The sequence below is a fragment of the Fistularia commersonii genome, chromosome 11 (assembly GCF_037954325.1).
Source record: "Fistularia commersonii isolate RoL2024-O1a breed Wild chromosome 11, RoL_Fcom_v1.0, whole genome shotgun sequence".
In the NCBI taxonomy this organism is placed as follows: domain Eukaryota; kingdom Metazoa; phylum Chordata; class Actinopteri; order Syngnathiformes; family Fistulariidae; genus Fistularia; species Fistularia commersonii.
Genome location: NC_141294.1, coordinates 19,956,948 through 19,979,139, shown reverse-complemented (window position 1 = coordinate 19,979,139; position 22,192 = coordinate 19,956,948). Strand labels below are relative to the sequence as shown.

Genomic DNA, 22,192 nt, shown 5'->3' with positions numbered 1-22,192 from the left:
GGGGGTCAAAGTTTCTTTAACTGAAAAATAGTTCAGTCTCATTAAAAACAGCAAGAAATTGTATAAATAATTTACTATTATCCATGATTATCAAATTAATGATTTAATTTCTGAACAGTAGTTCAGAATGAAAGCCTACAGTGTATGTGTGTACGTGTGTTTAAAAGACTTGAGGAGATGCCTTTAAAATTCTTAAACATAAGTTATGTCCTAAATGGAAGTGACACTGAAAGAATTGTATTTCACATTTAACAAAGAAAACAGTCAGATGAGGTCACAGTCTTTATTCATTTTATTGCTTCAAAATTAAGTGATCCAAAAAATATATATGTATTTATGTTTTATTTTTTTTAACAGTACCCTAAAATTCAGAGCCTAAAATCACAGAAAGCACCAGTTTCAATGACCGATGGGGCATAAGTGATAAAGTTTGCAGCAAAATGTCAATCAGGAGTGATTGTTTAAACTTAACAACAAAATCAAAAATACAAAAGATTGGAAAAGAAATCTGGCTTTAAACTCATTTACATATACTTTTTTAAACTTACTTTAAGGCAATATGATAAAATAACATAAAACATATAGTGTTAACATATAGTATGAAGTTCTTAACATATAGAACTTCATATTTGAAAGAAGTGCATACAAATTGTGCTGCTTCTACAAATACACATTATGATTTGGATAGCTTTGTTATTAACTTAATTATATTATATTGCAATACAACAATCAATGTGTACTACTAATTATCATAATCATCATGATTGGGAATACAGTTATTCAAATATCAGCCTCAACTTCACAAAAATTCAATAGCCCTCAAGTGTTTCATCAAAAAAGGAAGGACAGCTTTCAGGATTGACAACATATTCCATACACGTTTTCCAGCTTTTCGTTTTCCAGGACGCTTTCTGTCCAGAGCCAAACTCAAACACAAATGTCATCTGCTCTGTCAAAGTGCTGATGTCATTGTTTTCATTGTTTATAGCCTGAGTTATCAAGACTTTTGTAATTGATTCCTTTCTAATGATTTCATGATAAACATGACTTAGTAAGGATTTAAATTTCAAAGTCCAAAAGGCTATTTCAACACATATTAAAAGTGGATGGTTTCCTTTTAGAAAAATACATTTTAAATTTTACTTCTCAACAGTGGGCTGGGAGAAGAAACTGAAAATAAATCTAAACTGAACAATAAGGCTTGGATATATTTCACAATAAAAATCTGAAGGTGGCATGGCCGAGGCCCATTGTCTGATACGAAAACATGTTTGTCTTTTTAAATAAAATGATGAGGATGGTCATCGTTCCCTCTGATAAGATACATTTTTTGACCCCCTAAATAGCCATTAAAAATAACTTTTAAAAAATTCCCCACCAAATTATGCTGCTCTAATTCTAATCACCATCAACATTTTAACTTCATCACAAAGCAGTGGAGTACAGAATGAGTGAATGAATTCTCACTGAAGACAGTTTTCTTCAGTTTCAGTCACAGGGTAGTAGTTTCCTTCACTTCGTTCTCAAAGCAGAGCTGATTCCCCCTCGAACCTTCATGCTGTGGCCTTGAGTCTGACCCCTCTTCCCCTGACTCGCACCACTCCCTTCTCCTTCAGTTATCTAACAGGAGCTGGCCTGCAGGTTTCCCTCTGTGAGTATAGAGGCAATCCTGGTAGAATCATAGATGCTGTCGTCGTCATCGTCGTCTGAGCTGAGGGCGGAGGAATCCAGCACCGGGCGCATTGCAGCTTGAGTTTTCCTCCTGCAGAATAAACACTGCCATCAGCTGCAGGATACTTCAATTACTGATATTGTAATTTTTTCTGTGTTTTCATATTATCAGAGTTAGCTGAGAGCTGTGGAACTTTTCAATCTTAGTTTTACATGTAATTGGCCACAGCACTCCCTCTGCTGGACACAAGAAAGGACTTCACCAATGTACTCTGGGAGGTGAGAAATGTGCCACCTGGGTTTACTGCCGAGTCTTATCCCTGACGTGATTACGTTCAACTTGTGAGACTTAGAGGTTCCAGCACTTCCAACCTATAACATCTCTCATCAATGATCCAAAAGGTGTCCAACAGCAGCGGAATCTGTTTACTGACATATTCATTATGAAGTACATTGTAAAAACTTAAAAAAAACAAACTTTAATCTCCTGTTTTACCTGTGTGTGTTCATGTTTTTTAATGAGTTCACCATGGAACATCTAAAAGTGTGATTGGAGAAAAGCAGCTCAACAGCAACACTAAGAATAATCTCTCTCCACCACTACGACTGACTTGAGTTCAGTCTCCAGGGCCGTCACTCTAGACTGCAGTGCCTCCTTTATCTCCATCTGCTCCTCCATGTCTCTATGGGCCTTCCTCCGCAGTGCGTCTATCCGCTCCAGCTCCGTCTCTCCTTCGTCCACCTGCCTCTTCAGAGCCTTTACTCTAAGCGAGAGCTGAAAGACACAAACAGATGTCCATCAATCACGCTCCTCTCTTTTCCAGTGGTTGTATTTCACTTATATGCTTGGCAGGTGTTATTGGAGATTCGTTCCTGCTCAAGGTTTCTGACAATTGCTGGAATAATCTTCCCCCAAAACCTTGTTTGTCTGTATGTTACATTTGAGATAAGTGCAACAGCATTTTATCCATCTAGTTTTTTTGAATACATTTTTTTCATGAATTAAACCAAGATTTTTCCCCCAAGGTCCCACAATTTCAATTTCAAATAGTAATATTAGTACTTAAACTATAAAACGCTCAAAAACACAATTCAAATGAAAGTATTTTTTCCCCAACAGGAAAGGATGATGTGATTCTATACAAGTACTAAAAATCATATTTTCTTTTATCCTTTTTTCAGTTTTTACTGCAGTTCTTTTCCAGAAACCCATCTAGTTTTTTGCCTGTAGGGTCTTGGTGAGTGTGTGTGTGTGTGTGTGTGTGTGTCTTTGAGTAGAAGGTGAGCAATAGGTTTGAACCTGGTCCCTCTGCTCAGTGTGCGCCTGTCGCTCCTCATCCAGCATCATATTCAGCTCTTTGAGTTTCCTCTCCAGGCGGCGCTGTGATGCCAGGACAGAGTTTTTCTCCCTTCAGGAGGGACAGATTATTGCTCAGTAAATAGATAAGTTGAGATATGGGGAGAATAATCATCCTATTGGAAATTAGTGCTCTGCATGCTGTGGCTCAGGGGCTGCTAAATAAACAACCACATTTGCTCTCAGTAATGGGACTCACAACATAATTCTTGAGGGTTGTAATTATGGGGGGGGGGGGGGGGATTCAAATATTAATCACAGATATTACACTGATGTTTATATCATTCTGAAAGCATGTCTTCCATGCTGCACCTTTCCTCACTGCGAAGGCTCTCCTCCAGCTCCTGGATCTTGCTTTCCATCTGGGAGACTCCAGCAAAAGAGCGACTCTGGCCCTCCATATCACCCACACGGCTCCTTAGCTCCTTTAGCTGCAGGTGGAGGTCATTGGGTCAGTATTAAGACTAGCTGGACCAAGAAACCAAAATTTTTAGGCAATTCATTTATTTTAAAGGAAATAATTTTGAATTTTAGCGCAATCTTAATTGACCTTTAGGTCAAGTTACAGCTGACTAAATTAATTTCTTACTTTATATGAGGTATTTGGTAACTTGGGGACAACTTATGTGATATTTTAAAAGGGCATCAAGATCGTGATTTAGATAATTTACATGGCATGTATAGGGTTCTTAAATTAGCATACCTATAATAAGCAAGAGATTTGCTTCATTAATGTCCTCCATGAGACAACTGTACCTTAATTTGAAGTTTTAGTGATGGAAAGATGAGAGTGTGTGTGTGTGTGTGTGTGTGTGTGTGGTTGCACATATACATGTCTCTCCATGGCATTCTTGTCCAGCTCCAAGTCTTGCTTCGACGATCTCTCCTGCATGAGCTCAGAGCGGAGCTGGTCAATCTGGTCGCGGTTCCTGTCAAGTCGCTCTGACATCATATCTGTGCTGCCCCGCTCCTCCTCCAACTCCAACTCCAAGCGCTTCAGCTTCTCCTGAAACAGAGGCAGGAGTGCAAGAGTCAACTCCAGTGACAAACTGAGTGGATGTGTTTACTTAATTCTGGATTTCCTGCAACATGTGTTAGGAGAAAACAAGTATGAAAGAGGTGAAGGGGGGAAAACACAAAACCCCAACTCATAACCAGGTTTGCCACCAAACTGGCCAGGAAAGGATAGTGTTTACATGAGAAGATTTAAAAGGCCATCTGTGAACCATGGCAAAAGCAGAATAGTCAACAGTCAAAACTGCACAGGGTTGACAGCAGTATCAGGAGACATTATGACCAGGAATGTAATAAACATATTTAAGAGATGGATAAAAAATGACAATGAAATCCTAAAAGTAGGGTTGATTTCCCCTTAAAAATAATAATGTATCTGATAACTATAGCGACAAATGAGGGAAATTTGTCCAGAATTGTCAGGACAAAAAAACTGTTTCACTAAAAACCATGTTCAGATCAGAACAAACACAGCTGATTAAAGAACTAGGGGGTGCTAATATTGAACCTCCAAGATGCGAATCTCCCTGTTTTTTTCACTCAGGCTGTTCTTGCTGCTCTCCATCTCCCCTTCTATGTGGCGCAGTCTGTTGGCGATGAGCTCTTTATCAAGCTGGTGGTTGTCCCTCTCTTCGCAGGCAAGCAGGAGCTCTTTCTTCTGACGTGACAGCTGGCGAAGAGTCATCAGAATGTTAGAAAGTCATATGGAGGACAGAGCTGCATCACACAAGTTGAGTATGAATAAAGAGTGCGAGTGTGTGTGTGTGGGGGGGGCATTACAGACAAATTGACACAAATGCAAACACACACTTCTTCCTCCAGTCTCCTCAGATTATTATGGCTTCTGTCCAGCTCAGTTTGAGTGTTGCTTCCATGGCGTTGGACCTCCTGCATTTCCTTGCGTGCTCTCTCCCTTTGCTCTTCCAGCTGAACTCTGAGAGTCTGCACCTCGTCTCTTGTGGACAATGTCAGAGACTCATGCTGACAAGGAGACAGAGGGTGGGGGGAGGGGGAGGTCTCAATGAGGAGTGGAGGTGTTCCAGTTTGCACATGACCACTTTGCTCACCTTACCTCTCTGAGGAGTTTCTCTAGAGCTTTTTCCTGCTGATGCTTGAGCTCCTCCATTTGGGCGACAGCCTGTTTGAGTGTCTCCTTTTCTTTCTCCCCGTCCTCTGCACGCAAGCAGAGCTGTTGGTGCTCCTCACTCAGCCTGGAGGCTTTTCTCTTGGCATCATCCAATTCAGACCTCAGTCCCGTCACCTCAGCATGGAGGGCGAGCTCAGCCTCTGAGCTCTCCGTGGCATTGGCCTGCAGCTGAGCCTGATTGAAACACACTATTTCACTCCTAAAATTGTCTGCTTCTCAGAGCTGAACGCCCTGATTGACAGGAGATTTCCAAGAAATGCTGAAACTGATCTTACAGAGGAGAACACTGATGGTCAGCACTAATAGGAGACCCTTTCTATGCAAACTGGGAACCATTTGCTCTCTGATCTACTGTTAGATTGAGCACCTTTTGAACCACTATAGGATACCAAAAATGTTTTGATAGCTAATAAAATGAAACCAACTGTAAACAGACTCAGGCTACGCTATGATGACGTAGCATTAGCCTGCTTTCCTGACATCACAGACTAAATTCAACTGCAGAAGGAGGATGAGATGAATTGAAAAAGGGAAATGAGGTGAGATATCATATCAGTGACTGTAACCTTTGAAGCCTTTTTCAGCAGGCTACATCCTCAAAAAGACTGATGTAACTAGGGTGACAAACCTGTAACCGTGAGAGTTTATCTTTCAGACGTTTGTTGGACTCCTCCTGCTCATGCTGAGAGTCTTCTAGCATCTTAAGTTCCGCCTGAGCTCTGCTTAGACGCGCGTTAACCGCATCCTGCTCCTCCTTTGCTGACAGAAGCTTCTTTTTGAACTGGCTGACTTCATCGCAGGCCTCACCTAGCTTCTGTTCCAGTGCTAAGACAACAGCTGGGTCTGGGAGCTAAAGGCCAGGAAACAAGGAAGTTGCACAGATTGAATAATGAAATAAAACACAGTGGAGAAAAACTAATCCAGGAAAACTAATTGAAAATTAAAACATCTAAACTGGTCATGGAAAGAAAAATAAACTGGCAAGCAACATCCTCCATTCCGTGACACTGGGCTTAAGCAAACCTGTTTGTTTTTCTCCTGAGCCTTTGCAAAGTCATCTTTACTTCTTTGCAACTGGTTCTTTAGCCTGTTGACCTCATAATTCAGCTCCGCCTCCTGCTCCTGGTGGGATTTCTTTAAAGAGATGACCTCCATGACCTTCTTGTCGAACTCTGTTCTCTGCTTCTCCACACCAGACTTGGCCTTCTGCAGTTCAGCACTGCAATGCTGGAGCTCCTGAGCATTAATGCAATCACACATAATTGTTCTCACACATCTTCTCTGATGTCCATGGGTTTAGTCAGCGATCACGTATTGGGAGGGTCCGAACACTGCACCTGAATGAGAGCCTCTGTCTCGCTCATCTCCACCTTCGACTGTTTCATTGTCTTCATTTTCTCCTTGAGCTCATTCACTTCCTCCTCAAACTCTTCTTTTTCCAAACGGGTTTGCAGGAGTCTTCAAAATAGAATGCAGGGTAAATAATATCCTTGCACTCAACACACAGGATTTAAGACTGCCCATACATTTCTACTTTCCTCTTTGTGATTTTTCTGTAGTGATCGCTAAGAGCTAAACATTTGCAGAACCCTGCAGAATAGATGACACATAAAAAAAAACATGGGAAAAACATCGGAAATGTGGTAAGATCCATGTATAATGTATTTAATGTACAGATATAGGATTAATTGTTATTCTCAGAATGATGATTATAACATAAAACCAAATTATATGTTTTCAGGTTATGATGCAAATAGTGATGCTGATTTGGTTATTGAAAAATGGATGAAGGTCAGACTTTTATTGGAAAACACCAGTAAGTCTGTGGAGCAAAGCCTAATCAAATTGGATTAAAATGTGTCATCAGTCAGCACTTCTCATAGACCAAAGGTTTCTTTTGCAATCAGGCTTTATAAAAATGTTTCCCTTACATGACAAGCTGGCTGATTGATGGACAAATGTATTTGTATGAGATGGCATCATTCATATCAAAGTCCCAACATGGTCATATTACAAAAGCCTGGGTTTAAACCCAGTGAGTCCCAGTTCACCTTACAGCCGGATTTCATCTGTCTAACAGGCTATATGTCCTGAATCGTATGGCAAAGAGGGCATTTTATTTACAGAACAGAGGAAATATGCCTGTAGATACACATTTGAAAACTGAACCAGAGCTGGACTGAATTAATTCTAAATCTACTTCAAATTTATGGAGAAGGGACGGATTTGCCAATAACTGTCTTAATTTATGAATCAAAAACATTTTCTGCTCTCTCTCTCTTTCACTCGAATAAAATTGTTTCTTGTTTGACCTGCAGCCAATCTCACTTATCCAACTACCCCTCTAATCTCTTTCATCACAACATAGTATTTCGATAATTGAAAACAAGTATGCAGATGCTGGTCAACGTAGTCTATGACAGTCAACAAAATTGACATACTTCTTTCACTGAATTTTGCTTGGTCAAACCTACCCTATTCTACTAAATACATGTGGTCAATTAACTACTGTTAAAAACAACATACTCTGCCTTTGTAAACAGACATTGCTTGGTGGGTTGTTGTTTTTTGGACAGAGTGCAGAATGTGAGTATTGATTGTATAGAAATCCCATGTGAAGAAACATTTTAATGCCACTTCTAAACAGGCCTGAATGAGTAGAATATCTGACCCCATTGACTCGCCCATCTTGGGGGAGAATTAGAGCTTAGCAACCAAGAGCAAAACGTGGAGGCCCTTGAAACTACAGGGAGTACACGCCTGCACATCTAAATACAAAAATGCCATCCAGCTTGGGACTCTCACTGTGTTTCGGGTTTGCTTGATGTGTCTCTGACAGATAGGGTAGAAGAATGACAAGGTGGGAAAAAAAGAAGAGATGGACTCTATTAGTTCAGTTGATGTGAAGAGGACAAGGGAAAAAGGGGAAAGCCTATTTCAGGGTAACACCTTCATGATAAGAGCACTTGGGAAGGGTCTGAAAAGCCCAAACTGCAGACTCACTCCTGCTTGATGGTTCTTAGTTCCTCTCTGGTTGCATGAAACTGCTCCATCCAGTGGCTGCTCTCATCCCTGCAATCTTCCAGCTGCTGCTGGAGGGAACGGACTGACGCGTTCACGCGCAATCGCTCGGCCTCGATCCCTGCATGAGACTGAAACAGATGACAGGAGCTTATGTCTAACATCAACATCTGATTTATAATAGACTCAAATAATGTCAGAACCCTACAGCATCATCAGCACAGTAGGAGCTGTGAAAAAAAATATATAAATGAGATGAGATGCACTTTAATAATCTCATCCTTAAGAACTTGTTTTGCAGCAGCAGGGGACAAGGACAAGCTAAAAAACATGTAAAAAAATAAATAAAATACATAACCTCTGAAGTGTAAAAGTATAATCTAAAAAAGAAGGTTCTCCATATTTACCAATATACAAGAATAAATAATGAGCTAAGTGGTAAAGAATCCTAAATCCTAATTGTTAGTACAGTAGTGGCACCTCTCAAGTTGTGGCTCTGTCCCCTATTGACAGACTGCTTTTGTCCTTGGGCTTTCATCACACTGAGTCACACACTAGCAGCATCCGGAATGTATCAATTTTCTATTTTTGAGCCGACGGTATATAACAAATGCATTTAATATTAGAGTAAAAACCATACCATCAAATCTGCACAATACCATAACTGTATAAGGTATCTGTGTTGCAGTGATGTGTTCTGGCACAAGGGTCACTGAATCAAGTTGATTATTTTCAAGTATTGCCAGAAAGATACCCAGGGTTAGAAACTGTTGGGGACCTAATAATCCTAAGGAATAAAATAAATCCTCCTCAATGGAGGTAGGGTCATTATAGCACATGTCACACATAAAGTAAAAGAGTAGGACCAGACAAGGCAGCAAGCAGTAAGATCCAGCAAGAGGCAAAATTAATTTATAGCACTACTAGGTTTGTTTGTTTTTTTAAAGTATTGATTCTAATTGATTGCTTAGTGACGGGATGTCTTCTGCTGTAATTTTTTCATCAGATTAGCCCACTTGGAACCTCACCAGAGCAGGTATAAAAGAGGTACTGGTATGATTTACCTTCCAAAAATAAATGTAAAAAGAACCAATACAAGTCAGGCTTGAACTGTGTGGTGGACAGCGCTATTAAAGTGCATTGATCGGAGAGGGCAGGATGTAGCAAATAAATTATATAATCATTACAAGGCTTGAGCCAAATGGCAAATGATCAGTCCCACATACACTTTAATGGTTGTTTTTTTTCAATACCTCAATGTGGTCAGGAAAGATTCTTACACATATTCTGATGGGTTTCTGAGAGCCTGAAGGGAAGACCAGTGCTCAAAGTGTGACCTGTTATTTGTTTCCAGGAGTTAGATACTTGGCCTTCCAGAGTGCAGCTTTGTAAAAGGTCATGTAGAGACAGAGGGTGTTGTATGTGTGTGTGTGTCCGTACCTGAGACACCTGCTCCATGGTGCCGCGGAGCCTCTCCATGTCTGCGCTGTACTGCTCTCTGAGCCCCTCAATCTCTTTGTCATGCGTAGCTACTTCCTCCTTCAAGGCTCCTTTCAGAGCTGTGAGCTCCCTCTCTCTTTGTCTTAGGGTCTCTTCTAATTTTTGTTTCAGCTGGCAGACATCAGCAAGCTGTGCCTGAAGGGACATCAGATCCTGAATGCAATAGGAGGAAACAGCATTAACACATTTTTTCATTCTACAAAGAAACCTGTGATTAGTACGATATGTCAGCTGACACTTTGACTTTGGAGGAACATGCTAACAGTTTGATTTATCTGTGTGATTTTTACCATCTTGTCCCTGGAGTCTCTCCGGAGTTCTTCCTGGAGCTCAGCCAGCTGGTCCTCTATATCTCTGACCCGGGTCTCTGCACTCTCCCGATCCATACGCAGCTGGGTCAGCCTGTTAGGAAGCAAACAAGCTCTAATAACGGTTCCTTCACATTCAAAACAATGTGGATTCTGTATTTGGATAAGCGGCAGTTGCTGCTTGGTTAGAAAATTTTTTTGCTGCTTTATCAAATATTTTAATTTTTTTTTTCTTAACAAAGGATTCTAAGAAAGGTCAGGAGAAAAGTGAGATTATAATGAAATCAAAAAACAGAAGAAATCTGTCATGATAATTAATTCCATTGTCTATGTGAACAGAAGTCATGTAAAAGGTGAAAAAAAAAATTTTGAAGCGACTACAATCCCATAATCAAACAGCATGTCATGGAGACACTTCCAGAATCCATTGCAAAGGGTACCTTTGTCTCAAAAACAAACTCATCTGGTCCGTGAGATATATAGTTCTTCCTCTGACAAAGTAAACATTACACTAAAAGATGGCAGGAAACTTAACCAAGCAGCCTGCAGCCTGTCTGCAGAACTGTGGTTGTGTTTTACTTCTCCCAGACAACGCATATCAAATATTTGTGTGTAAAAACTGTCTGATATCATACAAAGTTCTCTCTGGTTGCTTCAGAAACACAACTGGGCAGCTCATGGACAGTTCATGTTAGTGTCTTCCGAGGAGAAGAGTAAGAGAGGGTTTGTGTTTCAAGAGCCAGAGTAAGGTGTCACTGCTGAGCTCTGTTAAAGAGCATGAGATAAGTGAATAGTGTGCACACCTGTGTGTGTGTGTGTGTGTGTGTATTTGTGTGCGTGTGTGTGTGTCTGCATTCATGTGTGCATGCGTGCGTGCGTGCGTGTGCACTGCTCACTCAGACTGCCTTTCATTTAAATCTTTCTTCTTTTGTTCCAGCATCTCCTGGAGTTGCAGATTTTCATCCAAACAGGACTCCAGCTCGGCTTTCAGGGCAGGATCCGAATTGTTGAAGGAAGCCTGAGGAGTAGCCGACATGATGAATAAATGAGTGTTGAAACATGAAATAGACTGGCTAGCATAAACAAATAGTCTCAAGCAGAGGTTAAAGTGTTTGTCCATTTGCCTGCTGATCAATACACATTAAGGATTAGGTTCTTAAAGGCTATTAGAGATTAAGACCTCCCCAACTTCCTTAAGACAATATATAATGAGTCTTTGAAGTTTGGATTGGTGTTTGTGTGTGTGTGTGTGTGTGTCACCTCTGACCAGGGGGGTGGTTAAGGATTAATCTCAGGATTCAATCTGAAGCACACTCCACTTCAGGCTTGATTAGTTAACAGACATTAAAAACACTTGGCGCAGTATAACGCTTACAACTTGAGAGCCCCTCCGTATTCGCTGGAGCTTTCAGTTTCTGTGATGCTGGCTGAGTTCCATGTAATTAGAATCAAGTGGCAGTTTCTTTCTGCATGCCAGTGTCCTTGGTAGAAGACTCTTCTACCACATTCCTTTCAGCTTACATTGGCATGGGTTTTGCTACTGAAACTGGGATCAGAGTGTCCATCACCAGGCTTTTTAAAGCTCTGGGCCACAGGGCCAAAGATTTCAAACCAAAACCCCGCTAATCAGTTACCCGATGGATTCGAACCCGGTCAGGAGTGGTACAATCAGGGCCATCTTCACAATTGATGACTGTAAGTGATCAAGACAATGTTTTGGTTTAACTGATCTGTTGGTAGCCATTACACGAACGCACGCACGCACGCACGCACGCACGCACGCACGCACGCACGCACGCACGCACGCACGCACGCACGCACGCACGCACACGATCTAGCGAAACTGTTCCGGGGCTGTGGTAAGAAACACCAGATCTGAGGCAAACTTGATGATGATAGATGTTATCAAGTGTGATGATGAAACCCGACAGGTCTCCAGTACTCTGGTCAGGGGGCCCCTGGGACTTACCCTCCTCTCCTCTTGTAAGGTATTCTGCAGTTCGGACACCTTTCTCTCAAGTTCCCGTTTCTCTCTGGTCCAGTCCCCAGGCTCTTCTTTCAGCTGTAAAAGGGTGTAAAAGTAATGGATGCCTTAATCATGCCTTTACCTGGCAAGTGAATAAGGACAATAAGGCCTTGGATATTTTTTTTTTTCTTTTTAAAAAAAAGGCACATACCCTTCGGTTATGAATCCTCTGAAAGATGACCTTCACTTTGTGCCAGATGATGACATCACTCTCTTTGCTCCTGAAGGAGTGAAAGCAGCCAAACGGATTAACAAGAAGTTAAATAGTTATTATATTTATTTCTGTTAACCTTGTGTTCGTACCCTTCTCTCAGCACGTGATAAATTGTTTGCATGATGTGTTCCTCCTCACTGCCCATCTCTGTGGTCTGACCCTGATCCAGTAAAAGGTCAGGGGTCACCTTCAAACACAGATCAAAAAAAAAAAAAAAAGGAAACAAAAAAAGACGACTCTTCCAAAGTTGCCTGTTCTGTAGTATTCTATGGCTCACAAAAAACTGATTGTGATTTAAGATTAAGAAAAAATAGACATTCTTACTTACATGAGCCTCCTGATTGACGGGATGTCCTGAATCCTTGGGTATGATGTTCTGGTTGCACCCCAGGCTGCTGTGGGTGGAGGATGAAGGCGAGGTGTAGGCATTGGGGCTGATGTGGGGTGAAGCACCTCGCTGCTGCTGGTCGGCATCAAACCGGTTTACCATTCTGTTGACAGATGTCTGTCTGTAAGTGGAATGGAGCTCACTTGCTTTCTGGGGGAGGTTGGGGTATGACTCATTGTCCCTCAGAGACCCTGGTGACCCGTTGAGCCCTGCCTCATACGAACCCTCCCATATCCTCCTCTCGGGGTTCTGGTGTCTGATACCAACATGATGAACCTGCTCTCTCTCTCCTCTAACGCCAATACCGCCATACAAATTCCCATAGCTACCAGACTTCCCATCCCCTGGTGGCCTAGACAGCTGACAGTCATCATCCACTGCCACTCCCTCTCCATCCCTGTTCAGCAGTGACCCATGGGACTGAGCCCGGCGTAGTGCTCCACTGGACACCAATCCTGCTGTATCTATCCCCAGTCCTCCGGGCTGAGCCTTATCTCTCCTCCGTGGGAGGCTGCTGTGACCAGCGTTGTACTGGGTTTTGAGCTGAACCCCGTACTGGTCCCCCTTCTGTCCATCTTTCAAGACCACATATGGCTGGCCGTCGATCCCCTGCACCCTAACTGCCACACCGTACTTGGAACTGGTCTGAGATTTGGGCTTGTGCTGGGGCCCAGGCTGCCCCCCACCACTGTCACAGAGATCGTTGATGAAGCGGATCTGGACGCCATGGTCCTTCGGGGTCTTGCGACCCAATGCCTGTGCGGTCATGCTGCCAAGACAGGAGAGAACAGGTCAGTACAATTAACCAAAGATTTCACGAAACTCTCATTGTTCCTGCTATCTTTAGAAAACAGAGCCTCTTTCATCATGAACACACACAGAACTTATTTGTTCATGTCTGATTCGGTTCCCAATGATTTTTTTCCAATTGGAGATTTTTGTCTCTAAAGTTACTTGAGCATGACAAACATTCACAACTGTAGTTCCAAAGATGCACATTGTGATATATACAGTGCTGTGGGAATAAATATAAACGCTATGCATGATATACACATTTTTAAGCTTAAGTCAAAATGTCTGATATGCTTTTTCCTGAAAATGGTGGAAGACTGTCAATGATGAAATTCCCGGGACCAGGTATGTGAGGAGCCACATGATGAGAAAGCTTATTTAACTAAGTGAGCTTTATTGAAGATATTGAAATGAGACAAGAATAAATGACAAGACAGTTTTCTAGCCTTGCATTTCGTCAACTGCCTTACCAGGTGGAACCACTCAAAGGTCAACGCCATGCCACCCTGTCACAAGCTAGGCTGGTGACAAGTATCTACTGATGCAGAACATAAACAGGACTGAGCATTAGCCATCGAGGGTGCCCTCTTTTGGACAACCTAAGTGACACCTATTTCCATGGAAATATTCCTATCCATTTTGACCAATTACGACATAGTTGGAGTATCGATCGAATTCTGATGAGACAGATGGTTCAGACTGGTGTAGCTCGCCTGCCTAATTTTCTTAAACTCAACCAAGGCAACTAATATCCATTGCTAAAATCATAAAACATTTGATCAAGGGTTTATTCTTGCTCGAACAATTACAAAATAGACAAAGGTTTGGTGTATCTTATACTTGCATTTTTATTTATCTTAATAGCTAACAAATTCAAAGAATAATAATAAAGCAATTAATAAGCTATTGTTTGGGTCATATTCATTAATTCATCCTTACGTTTGGGTAATAGTTACTTCATAAACCAAAAACTGGGCACAGAAAATAGTGTATCAGTACTTTGCTTTCACCTCTAAAAATTAAACACCTGGACCACAGGAGGTCTTTCCTACCTGAGGCTATCAGACTTTTTAATTCCTCTTCCCTCAGCCACAGGGAATCTTCAAACCTTTGTACTTAAGACCTTAAAACACTGATAGCCTTAACCTTGACAATTTATATTTTAATTGTATTTCTTATTCTCCCTCCTTCCTACTATTATCTATTATTGTTATGTTTTTGCTTGAAACTCTGGCACAACAATTTCCTTCGGGATAAATAAGTTGTTCTTATCTCATCTCATCTCATGTTCATTAAGCAACCTGGAGATGTCAGAACTAGAGCAAATACAGAAAAACAGAGGTTTACTCAAGGAAACACCTTTTAAGGCCTTCATGTGCCTGCATGGACTTTGTCCCCATTGGCTCTATTAGTCATTAACCCGAAAACACGCCCATATACCACTTTCACCTTGTGAGGGCCTATCAATTCTTTTACTAACCTTTGGAACTTTCCCTACCACAATGCTATGATACTTCCTTTAAACCAAACTGAGAGTTGCTGTACATGGATAAAGCACTTACCTGTACAATTCTTTTCTTTTCTTACACTGAATAAATAATAAACAAATTAAGCAATGAATTCTATCTGATAAGCCTTAACTGAGTAATTGACAATCAAAAGATTTGTCTCTCTGGAAAACTACATTGAAAAGCAAAGGTCAATGGGCTTTATGTCTACCTGGTCAAAAATTAGTGGGCCTAAGTAAAACCGTTGGTAGATATAACTTACAAGTCGGATAATTGGAACAAAATAAATCATTATTTGTCAGCTCAACTAGATCATCAAATCATCAAACAGAAACCACTGTCTTAGTGACATTTTAAGGTTTCACTCCCTTATTCAGGACCACTTGGCCTTGGAAGACCACTCCTTCATGCACTGCATCTAGTCATGTCGCTTCTATGAATTTACAACAGAATAGTGATCTGTTACACTGTTAGCAGAAGCTGAACTCTATGCTGCCTCATAGAGTTTTCCTCTCCACAGCTTTTCAAGGTGGAAGACACTAGAGGGAGTGGGGGGCACCCAGCTTTTTTCCTCTTATCAGCCCCTGGTGTGATGGGTTGACACACACACGCACAATAGTGGATGAAGAAATTCATTGTTCACATACTGGAGCTCGGGAGGGTGACAAAAAAAATAATCATACCAAATTACTTAAGATGCTATATCTGTGTGTGTGTGTGTGTGTATTTTAATCCTTTTTTTCTTTCACATGACTGGCTCTTAACATAAGTTTACAGCAGCTTGTAAATATGGGAAACAAGCTGTGGGGTAAAAATAATTTAAACAGTGGAACCAAGTTGGAATAACAGAAATGGAGATGCCAACCATTCTATTGCCGCTTTCTTTCCAAAAGAACTCTGTCTGGCTGAACGACTTCAGCCCAACAAAACGGACTCTTCTTGGACAAACATAATGGGACGCCTGGCTGTAACAGCAACAGGGGCTTTTCTAAAATCCCACTCAAAATATGTGCCCCCACTGTAGCTTTAACAGCTCCTGCACTTGTGGGAAGGCTTTTCGAAACATTTCGGAGTGTGCCTGTGGGAATATCTGCCTGTTCACCCAGAAGAGCATTTGTGAGGTCATGCATTGATGTACGGCGAGAAGGCCCATCTCCTAATCTGTATTCTGGCTCATCTCAGAGGTGTCAGATGAGTCTCGAGTTAGGGGTTGGATCTCTGAGCGAGCCAGTAAAAGCCCTGTTATGTCTGAACGGGCCGTGCTTTGTGCAGGAAGGCTCTGTCCTGCAGGAACAGGATAGCACCTCCCCAAAAGTTGAAACCTGTCACTGCTTCAATCATGCAACGCTGCAATGTTATTTGACCAATTCATACTGTATAGAAGTAGATGAAGGGCGTAACACCTCCTGTGAAAATTAAAATCAAATACACAACCCAACTTTAGGTCCAAGACCAGATGAACGTCGCCGCCTGGCACAGTGGAGATGATGACACCGAACATCGAAAGCTTTGAGGATATCTAATGTATTGGTCCATTATTCCCCACCCTTTGGAGAGAACAGTGGAGGCAAAGAGTCACAACGCACCTGAGCTACTGAGCATGAAGTCAGCATCCCCCTGTCTTCACATCAATGTCAAACAAACACGCAGCGCACTGAGCAACACATGAGGCTATGTGAGTGCAGAGGATAGCACCCAATGATTTGATCACAAACACAGATCGGAGCCATGATGATCTGTCTCAACAAATGGGGGTCAAAATGATTTACAAAACAGTTATTATATTTGAAAAGAATTAGTGACTAAAATATTTGTTCATAAGCGTGTCTTGATTTATTGCAGCCCCATGAGGAACCTGGGTGACAGAGACCTCATCCTATTGTCCGGCTGATGTGGAGCAGAAAATGTGGGCGGCAATTTTGAGAATGCCAGCACCGACCCCCATCCCTGACCCCTTTCTTTCATCCTCTTCTTAGCATGGACTATCTGAGGATAACCAGCTATAGAGTGACCAACATTTCTGTCCCTGAATCTCAGACAGTACCTCGGTAAAATAATCATCCTTTTTTTCAAGTTTCCCCCGGCAACAAGATGTATAATTTCACGCTTTAGGATTTACTGCAAAATATGAGCCAATCTTTATTTGTTATCTCAGACGTGTCAGGTTTAATTTGAGCCCATCCCTCCCAAACAGCTCCCAATGGACTGGCATTATCGGAGCGCCTGTAAATAAAAATTGGCCACTGTTGTTATTGGAACAACTTGGATGGTTTATTTAATTAAAAATATAAGCCAACTGGATCAGAAGAAACTGTCAGCTTATCTAATGACATCAGTTAGCAAGTATATCATTTAGTTAAAGGTTTCCAAAATCAAGCTTTTCAGTGCCTCTGATGGTTCTTGCCATGTAATAATAATAATAAACCCACAGGGACAAGAGAATAAGAAGCAAACTCCACATAGATAGGCTACCTTCTGAAACCTGGAACCATCTTGCTTTGAGGCACAAGCGCTAACCACTATGCAACAGTGCCGCCAAGGAATGTATTAATTCATTAAATAAATAAATCACTCACACTAACACCACTAAAGACTAATACAGCGGCAAACAAGGTGTTCTTCAGCACTGGTTTAAAACATCAACATGTTGACTGTTCAACATTGATGGTACACAAAAAGAAAAGGCTCTGCAGCCACCAGTCTCTTTCTGCACCTTGGGAGCACAGTGTACATCCAGACGCATATTGCTTCACCATATGAAGTGCAATGCCACTGATTACTTTATAGGTGAGAAGCAGTATCTTGAAGTCTGCTCGCCTAGCAGGGAACCAGTGGAGATGCCAGCATCAGAGTAATGTCAAATTTACTCGATCCAGAAATGTGGACCCTCCATACAAAACAAAGCTAAATCTATAAATAGACCATTTCTTCCTACGCAACTTTCACTTCACTCTTCTTTGTGTTTATCTTAGCCAAGTGCCGGCTCAAGCCACATTTACATGACAACGCAAGAATGCAGACACAATTACAACTATTGAGAGAGACCTGAATGCAGCTCTGTGATGGAAACACTATGGTCTTATCAAGAGAGGTCTTGGGCTTCTCCATTTTGCCCGCCCCCGACCTTCTGTTGACCAACAAGTTCGCCGGTCTACATTTAAAAGGAGGAAAGGTAAAAATATTTGATTGCCATATGCCACTGTGATAGAATTAAAAAGCCTGAAGAAGAGATTGTGAAATAAAACTTTTTCCTGTGATGAACCAAAACACAACAATCACACTACACATTAAACAGTGGTCTCAGGTGTGTGGAAATCCTGCTCCTCACTGTGAATTTAACCAAAATATTGAAAGACTGGTGACTAAAACAATCCTGGTGAAGGAGAACAAAAGACCAATCATTTCTCAACACTCACTCAGATACCGACAAATGGGAAAAAAATACATAAAAAAATAGCACATACACGAACACACTGTTACCAAAAACTTGGCAATTGTAACCTCGGTACTCTGTCACTGTTGGGTTCCAGCCCACTCTGCAGCTTTACTGACTGGGCAAAAGTGGAGCTGTTTTTTTTGTACTCTGCTGCCCATCATAGTGCTGCCGTTCTGCTGACAAGCCTCCGCCTCTGGGCTCAAATTGAATTCTGACACAGTAAATTGAATTGGAGCTGCATCCCTGTTAAGAACTGAGATGCAATGTAAAATATAATTAGGAGATTAGGAGCATGGAGAGAAGTGAAACGGGGATTGTGCAGAGTCATAAAAGACCCCTGGCCAACTTACTGAGCCTGAAATAATCATGTGACCACACCAAATAAAACACAAATGACATCGTATTAGGAGCAAGTCAACACACACATCCCTCTCTCTCCATGCAAATTCCAGACACTTCAGGTGTATGTGAGTGTGTGTGAGTTAAGAGTGGGAAGAAAATGACAGAAGGTGATTTATGGGACGTTATCTGGACATTAATGTCTCTAACTTGGCCCATTGGACTTGAACACAAGGTCTAGAACAGAGAGATGATCCAGGACAAATATGTCCTTATTTTGAAAATTAGTTACAGAAAAAAAGAAAAATGTGTCAGTAGCTCAGTAAGTGGTATAAGCACTGATTTAGTGAGACATTTCTGGCTTCACACCTGTAATAGGCACTTGTTTACCTGAAAGTTTGTTAGAATGCAAATATTCAAGACATCACCATGAACGAATAGGAAGAAAAGTTAGATGAAATTATAGTAATTACCTGACAATCAGACATCTATAGAAAAATAAAAATATGTCACATTCAGAGGTATAATTACACATTATAATTAGGATGTATTTCATTAGTTGGATTTAAAACGTCTCTAATCTAATAAATAATTAGTTTATTTTCATCTTTTATTCACATTATTTTCACAAATGTACCAATCACAATGGAAAGGAATGGCAGAAAATCCCTAATACATGTTATAAGTAAATAAAATTTGGGCATAATCAATGCCCTCTCTAATCCAATTATCTGGATTTTCCCCTGACTTCCCTGTGGATTTTAAGGGATTTGGGTCGTTTAAATCTCAGTTAAACGTCGTAATTCCTCTTCATTTCCAAGTTAAGTATATTCCGCAAGTAACTAAACTTGGTTCCCATTATTCTAAAAACATTTTGACATTACTGTCAGATATGTAAATATTATCGCGGTCAACTCTAGTAACTTTCATAGAAATATTCGATTGTTTCTTTTCTTTTTCCAAAACTCCAACGCACATCAAGACGCCACTCAGACTTAAGTACTGTATATTCCTTCTTTTGACATAAACGTTCGCTAGTTTTCCTCCGCAGTCCTAAATCACGTTAGCCATGATGCTAATAGTGAGCGGAGGGGGGAGCTATGCACAACTTCACAAAGACACAGAATAAATGTGTCTAATTGCATTTTACATTATTAAAAATAAAAAACCAGAGCAAATATATCTGAAATTGTCCCAAAAAGAGCCGTGGAGGACTGACAGTTCGTGTAAGGAACTGTCTATCTTGTAAAAGATAGACAAACAACACCTCATCTTAAAAAGTTACCTGTTTCCCTTGGGAAGCTTCTTCCCTTCTCTTTTTCACTTTCGTTCCGTGTAATGGCTGATATATGACGTATTTCCATGCACATTAATCCAAACGACCGACCAACAGTGCGAAGAAAGTCGAGCTCTCCGGGGTGGATCGACTCAACGGCAAGAAGTTGGTGATGCGGGGATTGCAACCTGTTACCTTTTGTTAGAGTTATGTTGGCCCCGCCCAACGCCACCAGATAAAACACTATCATTGGACCAAATGTCATGATGTAGTCTGAGTCAGCTCTCCGTCTGTGTTTATTATTGGCCATTTGTTTATGCCAATCATTTGTTTTTAGCGAGCCATTTACAGGATATGCGTTGGAAAAAAGTTTGTTTGTTTGTTCGTTCGTTCATTGAACGTCAGCTGGCATTAACATAAGAATACAAATTAAAGCGTCTTGTTTGGCTCAGTGGGGCTTACTCAATTACTCAATGTTTATACTATTCCTAATATTTACCAGCAGATGGTGCAAGTATCAACTAGCCAAGGGGTGTCAAACTAATTTTCACCGAGGGCATCAGCATAATAGTTCGCCTCTAAGGGTCAGATCTTCTTCTTCTTCTCCTTCTTTCGGCTTTTCCCGTCAGGGGTCGCCACAGCGAGTCAACTGTCTCCTTCTAACCCTATTCTCTGTACCCTCCTCTCTCACACCAACTACCTTCATATCCTCTCTCACTACGTAACTTATAAATGTTATTAAATGAAATCGAATTTAATGTAAAATAAACGTAATTACCACTTCATGTCAAATAACTCTGAATTTACTACTTATTCAAGTGACAAAAATCACATTTGCATAGAAAAATATATGTTTGCTTGTTGCTCTGTTATAACATAAATCCTTTTTGATTTGTCAGCTTATAAAAACCCACATAACTCCATCAAACGAGGATCAAACTGTCCAAGTGAATAAAGAAATATAACATAAAACACAAATTATGGCATTAACTTTGTTGGAAGCATGGGTGATTTCTTCAGCCACAATAAAGCTAGCTTTCACTGCCGCATTGTTTTTGGCTGTGGATTTTGAGAACACACTCTGCTGCACCCGAAAGTTTGCCTTTATTTCTTTGGTAATTTGTTGCTTTTCTTGAAGGCTAGTTTTGGCTTACTTAGCTTGGTGTTTGGTGTCAAAATGCCGCCGCAGATTATACTCTTTCACAACCGACATCGCCTCGTAACACAAAAGACATACCTGTCTTTCTCCTTCAACCACAAACTAGTATTCGCCTTCCCATCTTTCTTGAAACAGTCTGCACCCATATCACCTTTTCTTTTTCTGGACATTTTGGCATCATTATATATTTCTCAATTCTTATTGCTGGTATTGATGTGGAAACTCTGCCGTGTAGTGGCAGTGAGCCGTCACTTCATGAGCATCATAGTCGACAGTCATTGTGGGAAATGCAGTTTTTGGTCAAGACAAGCGTTTGACCTATTTGTTTTTAGACACTTAGACCTATTATTCAAATGCTCTGCAATATCAACCGTAGATGCGAGGTCCCACAGCAATTGTGTGCATTGTAATTCCATACCAGTTTTACCTGTCACTATGAAGACAGTGACACTGATGATGATTCAGACCTCTGGCTCGGGTGAAATTAACAGTTCGGACAACCACCTCCATGGTTTGATCCATTTTTAACGACTTACTGGACAATGTCTTATTTGGCCTAGAAACAGTGACAATGACGAAATGGCAGGAGGCAGAGCTGGAGGTCACAAAGATGAAGATGTTGAGGTTCTCTTTGGGAGTGACCAGGATGGATAGGATCAGGAATGAGTCTATCAGAGGAACAGCACAGGTTAGATGTTTTGGAGAGAACATCAGAGAAGCCAGACTGAGATGGTTCGATCATGTACAAAGGAGGCATAGTGAATATATTGGTAGGCGGATGCTGGAATTGGAACTGCCTTGCAGGAGGTCTAGAGGAAGACCAAAGAGAAGATTTATGGATGTAGTGAGAGAGGATATGATGTTAGTTGGTGTGAGAGAGGAGGATGCAGAGAATAGGGTTAGACGGAAAAGGTTGATTCGCTGTGGCGACTCCTGAAGGGAAAAGCTGAAAGGAGAAGAAGAAGACTATACAATTTCTCCTGATACAAACTACAATGAAATGTCCAAAAACTAATTACCTCCATTTGGAGCTTGT

General features: G+C 41.1%; 1 protein-coding gene across 3 annotated transcripts; it reads right to left on the bottom strand.

Annotated features, from left to right (window-relative positions):
* Positions 1-269: 269 nt before the first annotated feature.
* Positions 270-20,161, bottom strand: cgna (cingulin a). Of its 3 annotated transcripts, none has more exons than XM_086155768.1 (20): positions 20,007-20,161; positions 12,587-13,415; positions 12,348-12,445; positions 12,196-12,265; positions 11,988-12,080; positions 10,915-11,036; positions 10,001-10,112; positions 9,651-9,863; positions 8,193-8,341; positions 6,527-6,647; positions 6,213-6,425; positions 5,818-6,039; positions 5,115-5,363; positions 4,853-5,023; positions 4,551-4,712; positions 3,861-4,034; positions 3,341-3,459; positions 2,972-3,080; positions 2,283-2,446; positions 270-1,762 (listed from the first exon to the last, which is right to left on the bottom strand). In XM_086155768.1, the coding sequence occupies exons 2-20, from the start codon at positions 13,412-13,414 to the stop codon at positions 1,621-1,623; spliced, it is 3,531 nt and encodes a 1,176-aa protein (XP_086011894.1). In that variant the 5' UTR covers position 13,415; positions 20,007-20,161; the 3' UTR covers positions 270-1,620. The 3 variants fall into 3 exon arrangements, with proteins under 3 accessions (XP_086011894.1, XP_086011895.1, XP_086011896.1); XM_086155769.1 differs by having other exon boundaries at positions 2,996-3,080; XM_086155770.1 differs by having other exon boundaries at positions 12,348-12,418.
* Positions 20,162-22,192: the final 2,031 nt, after the last annotated feature.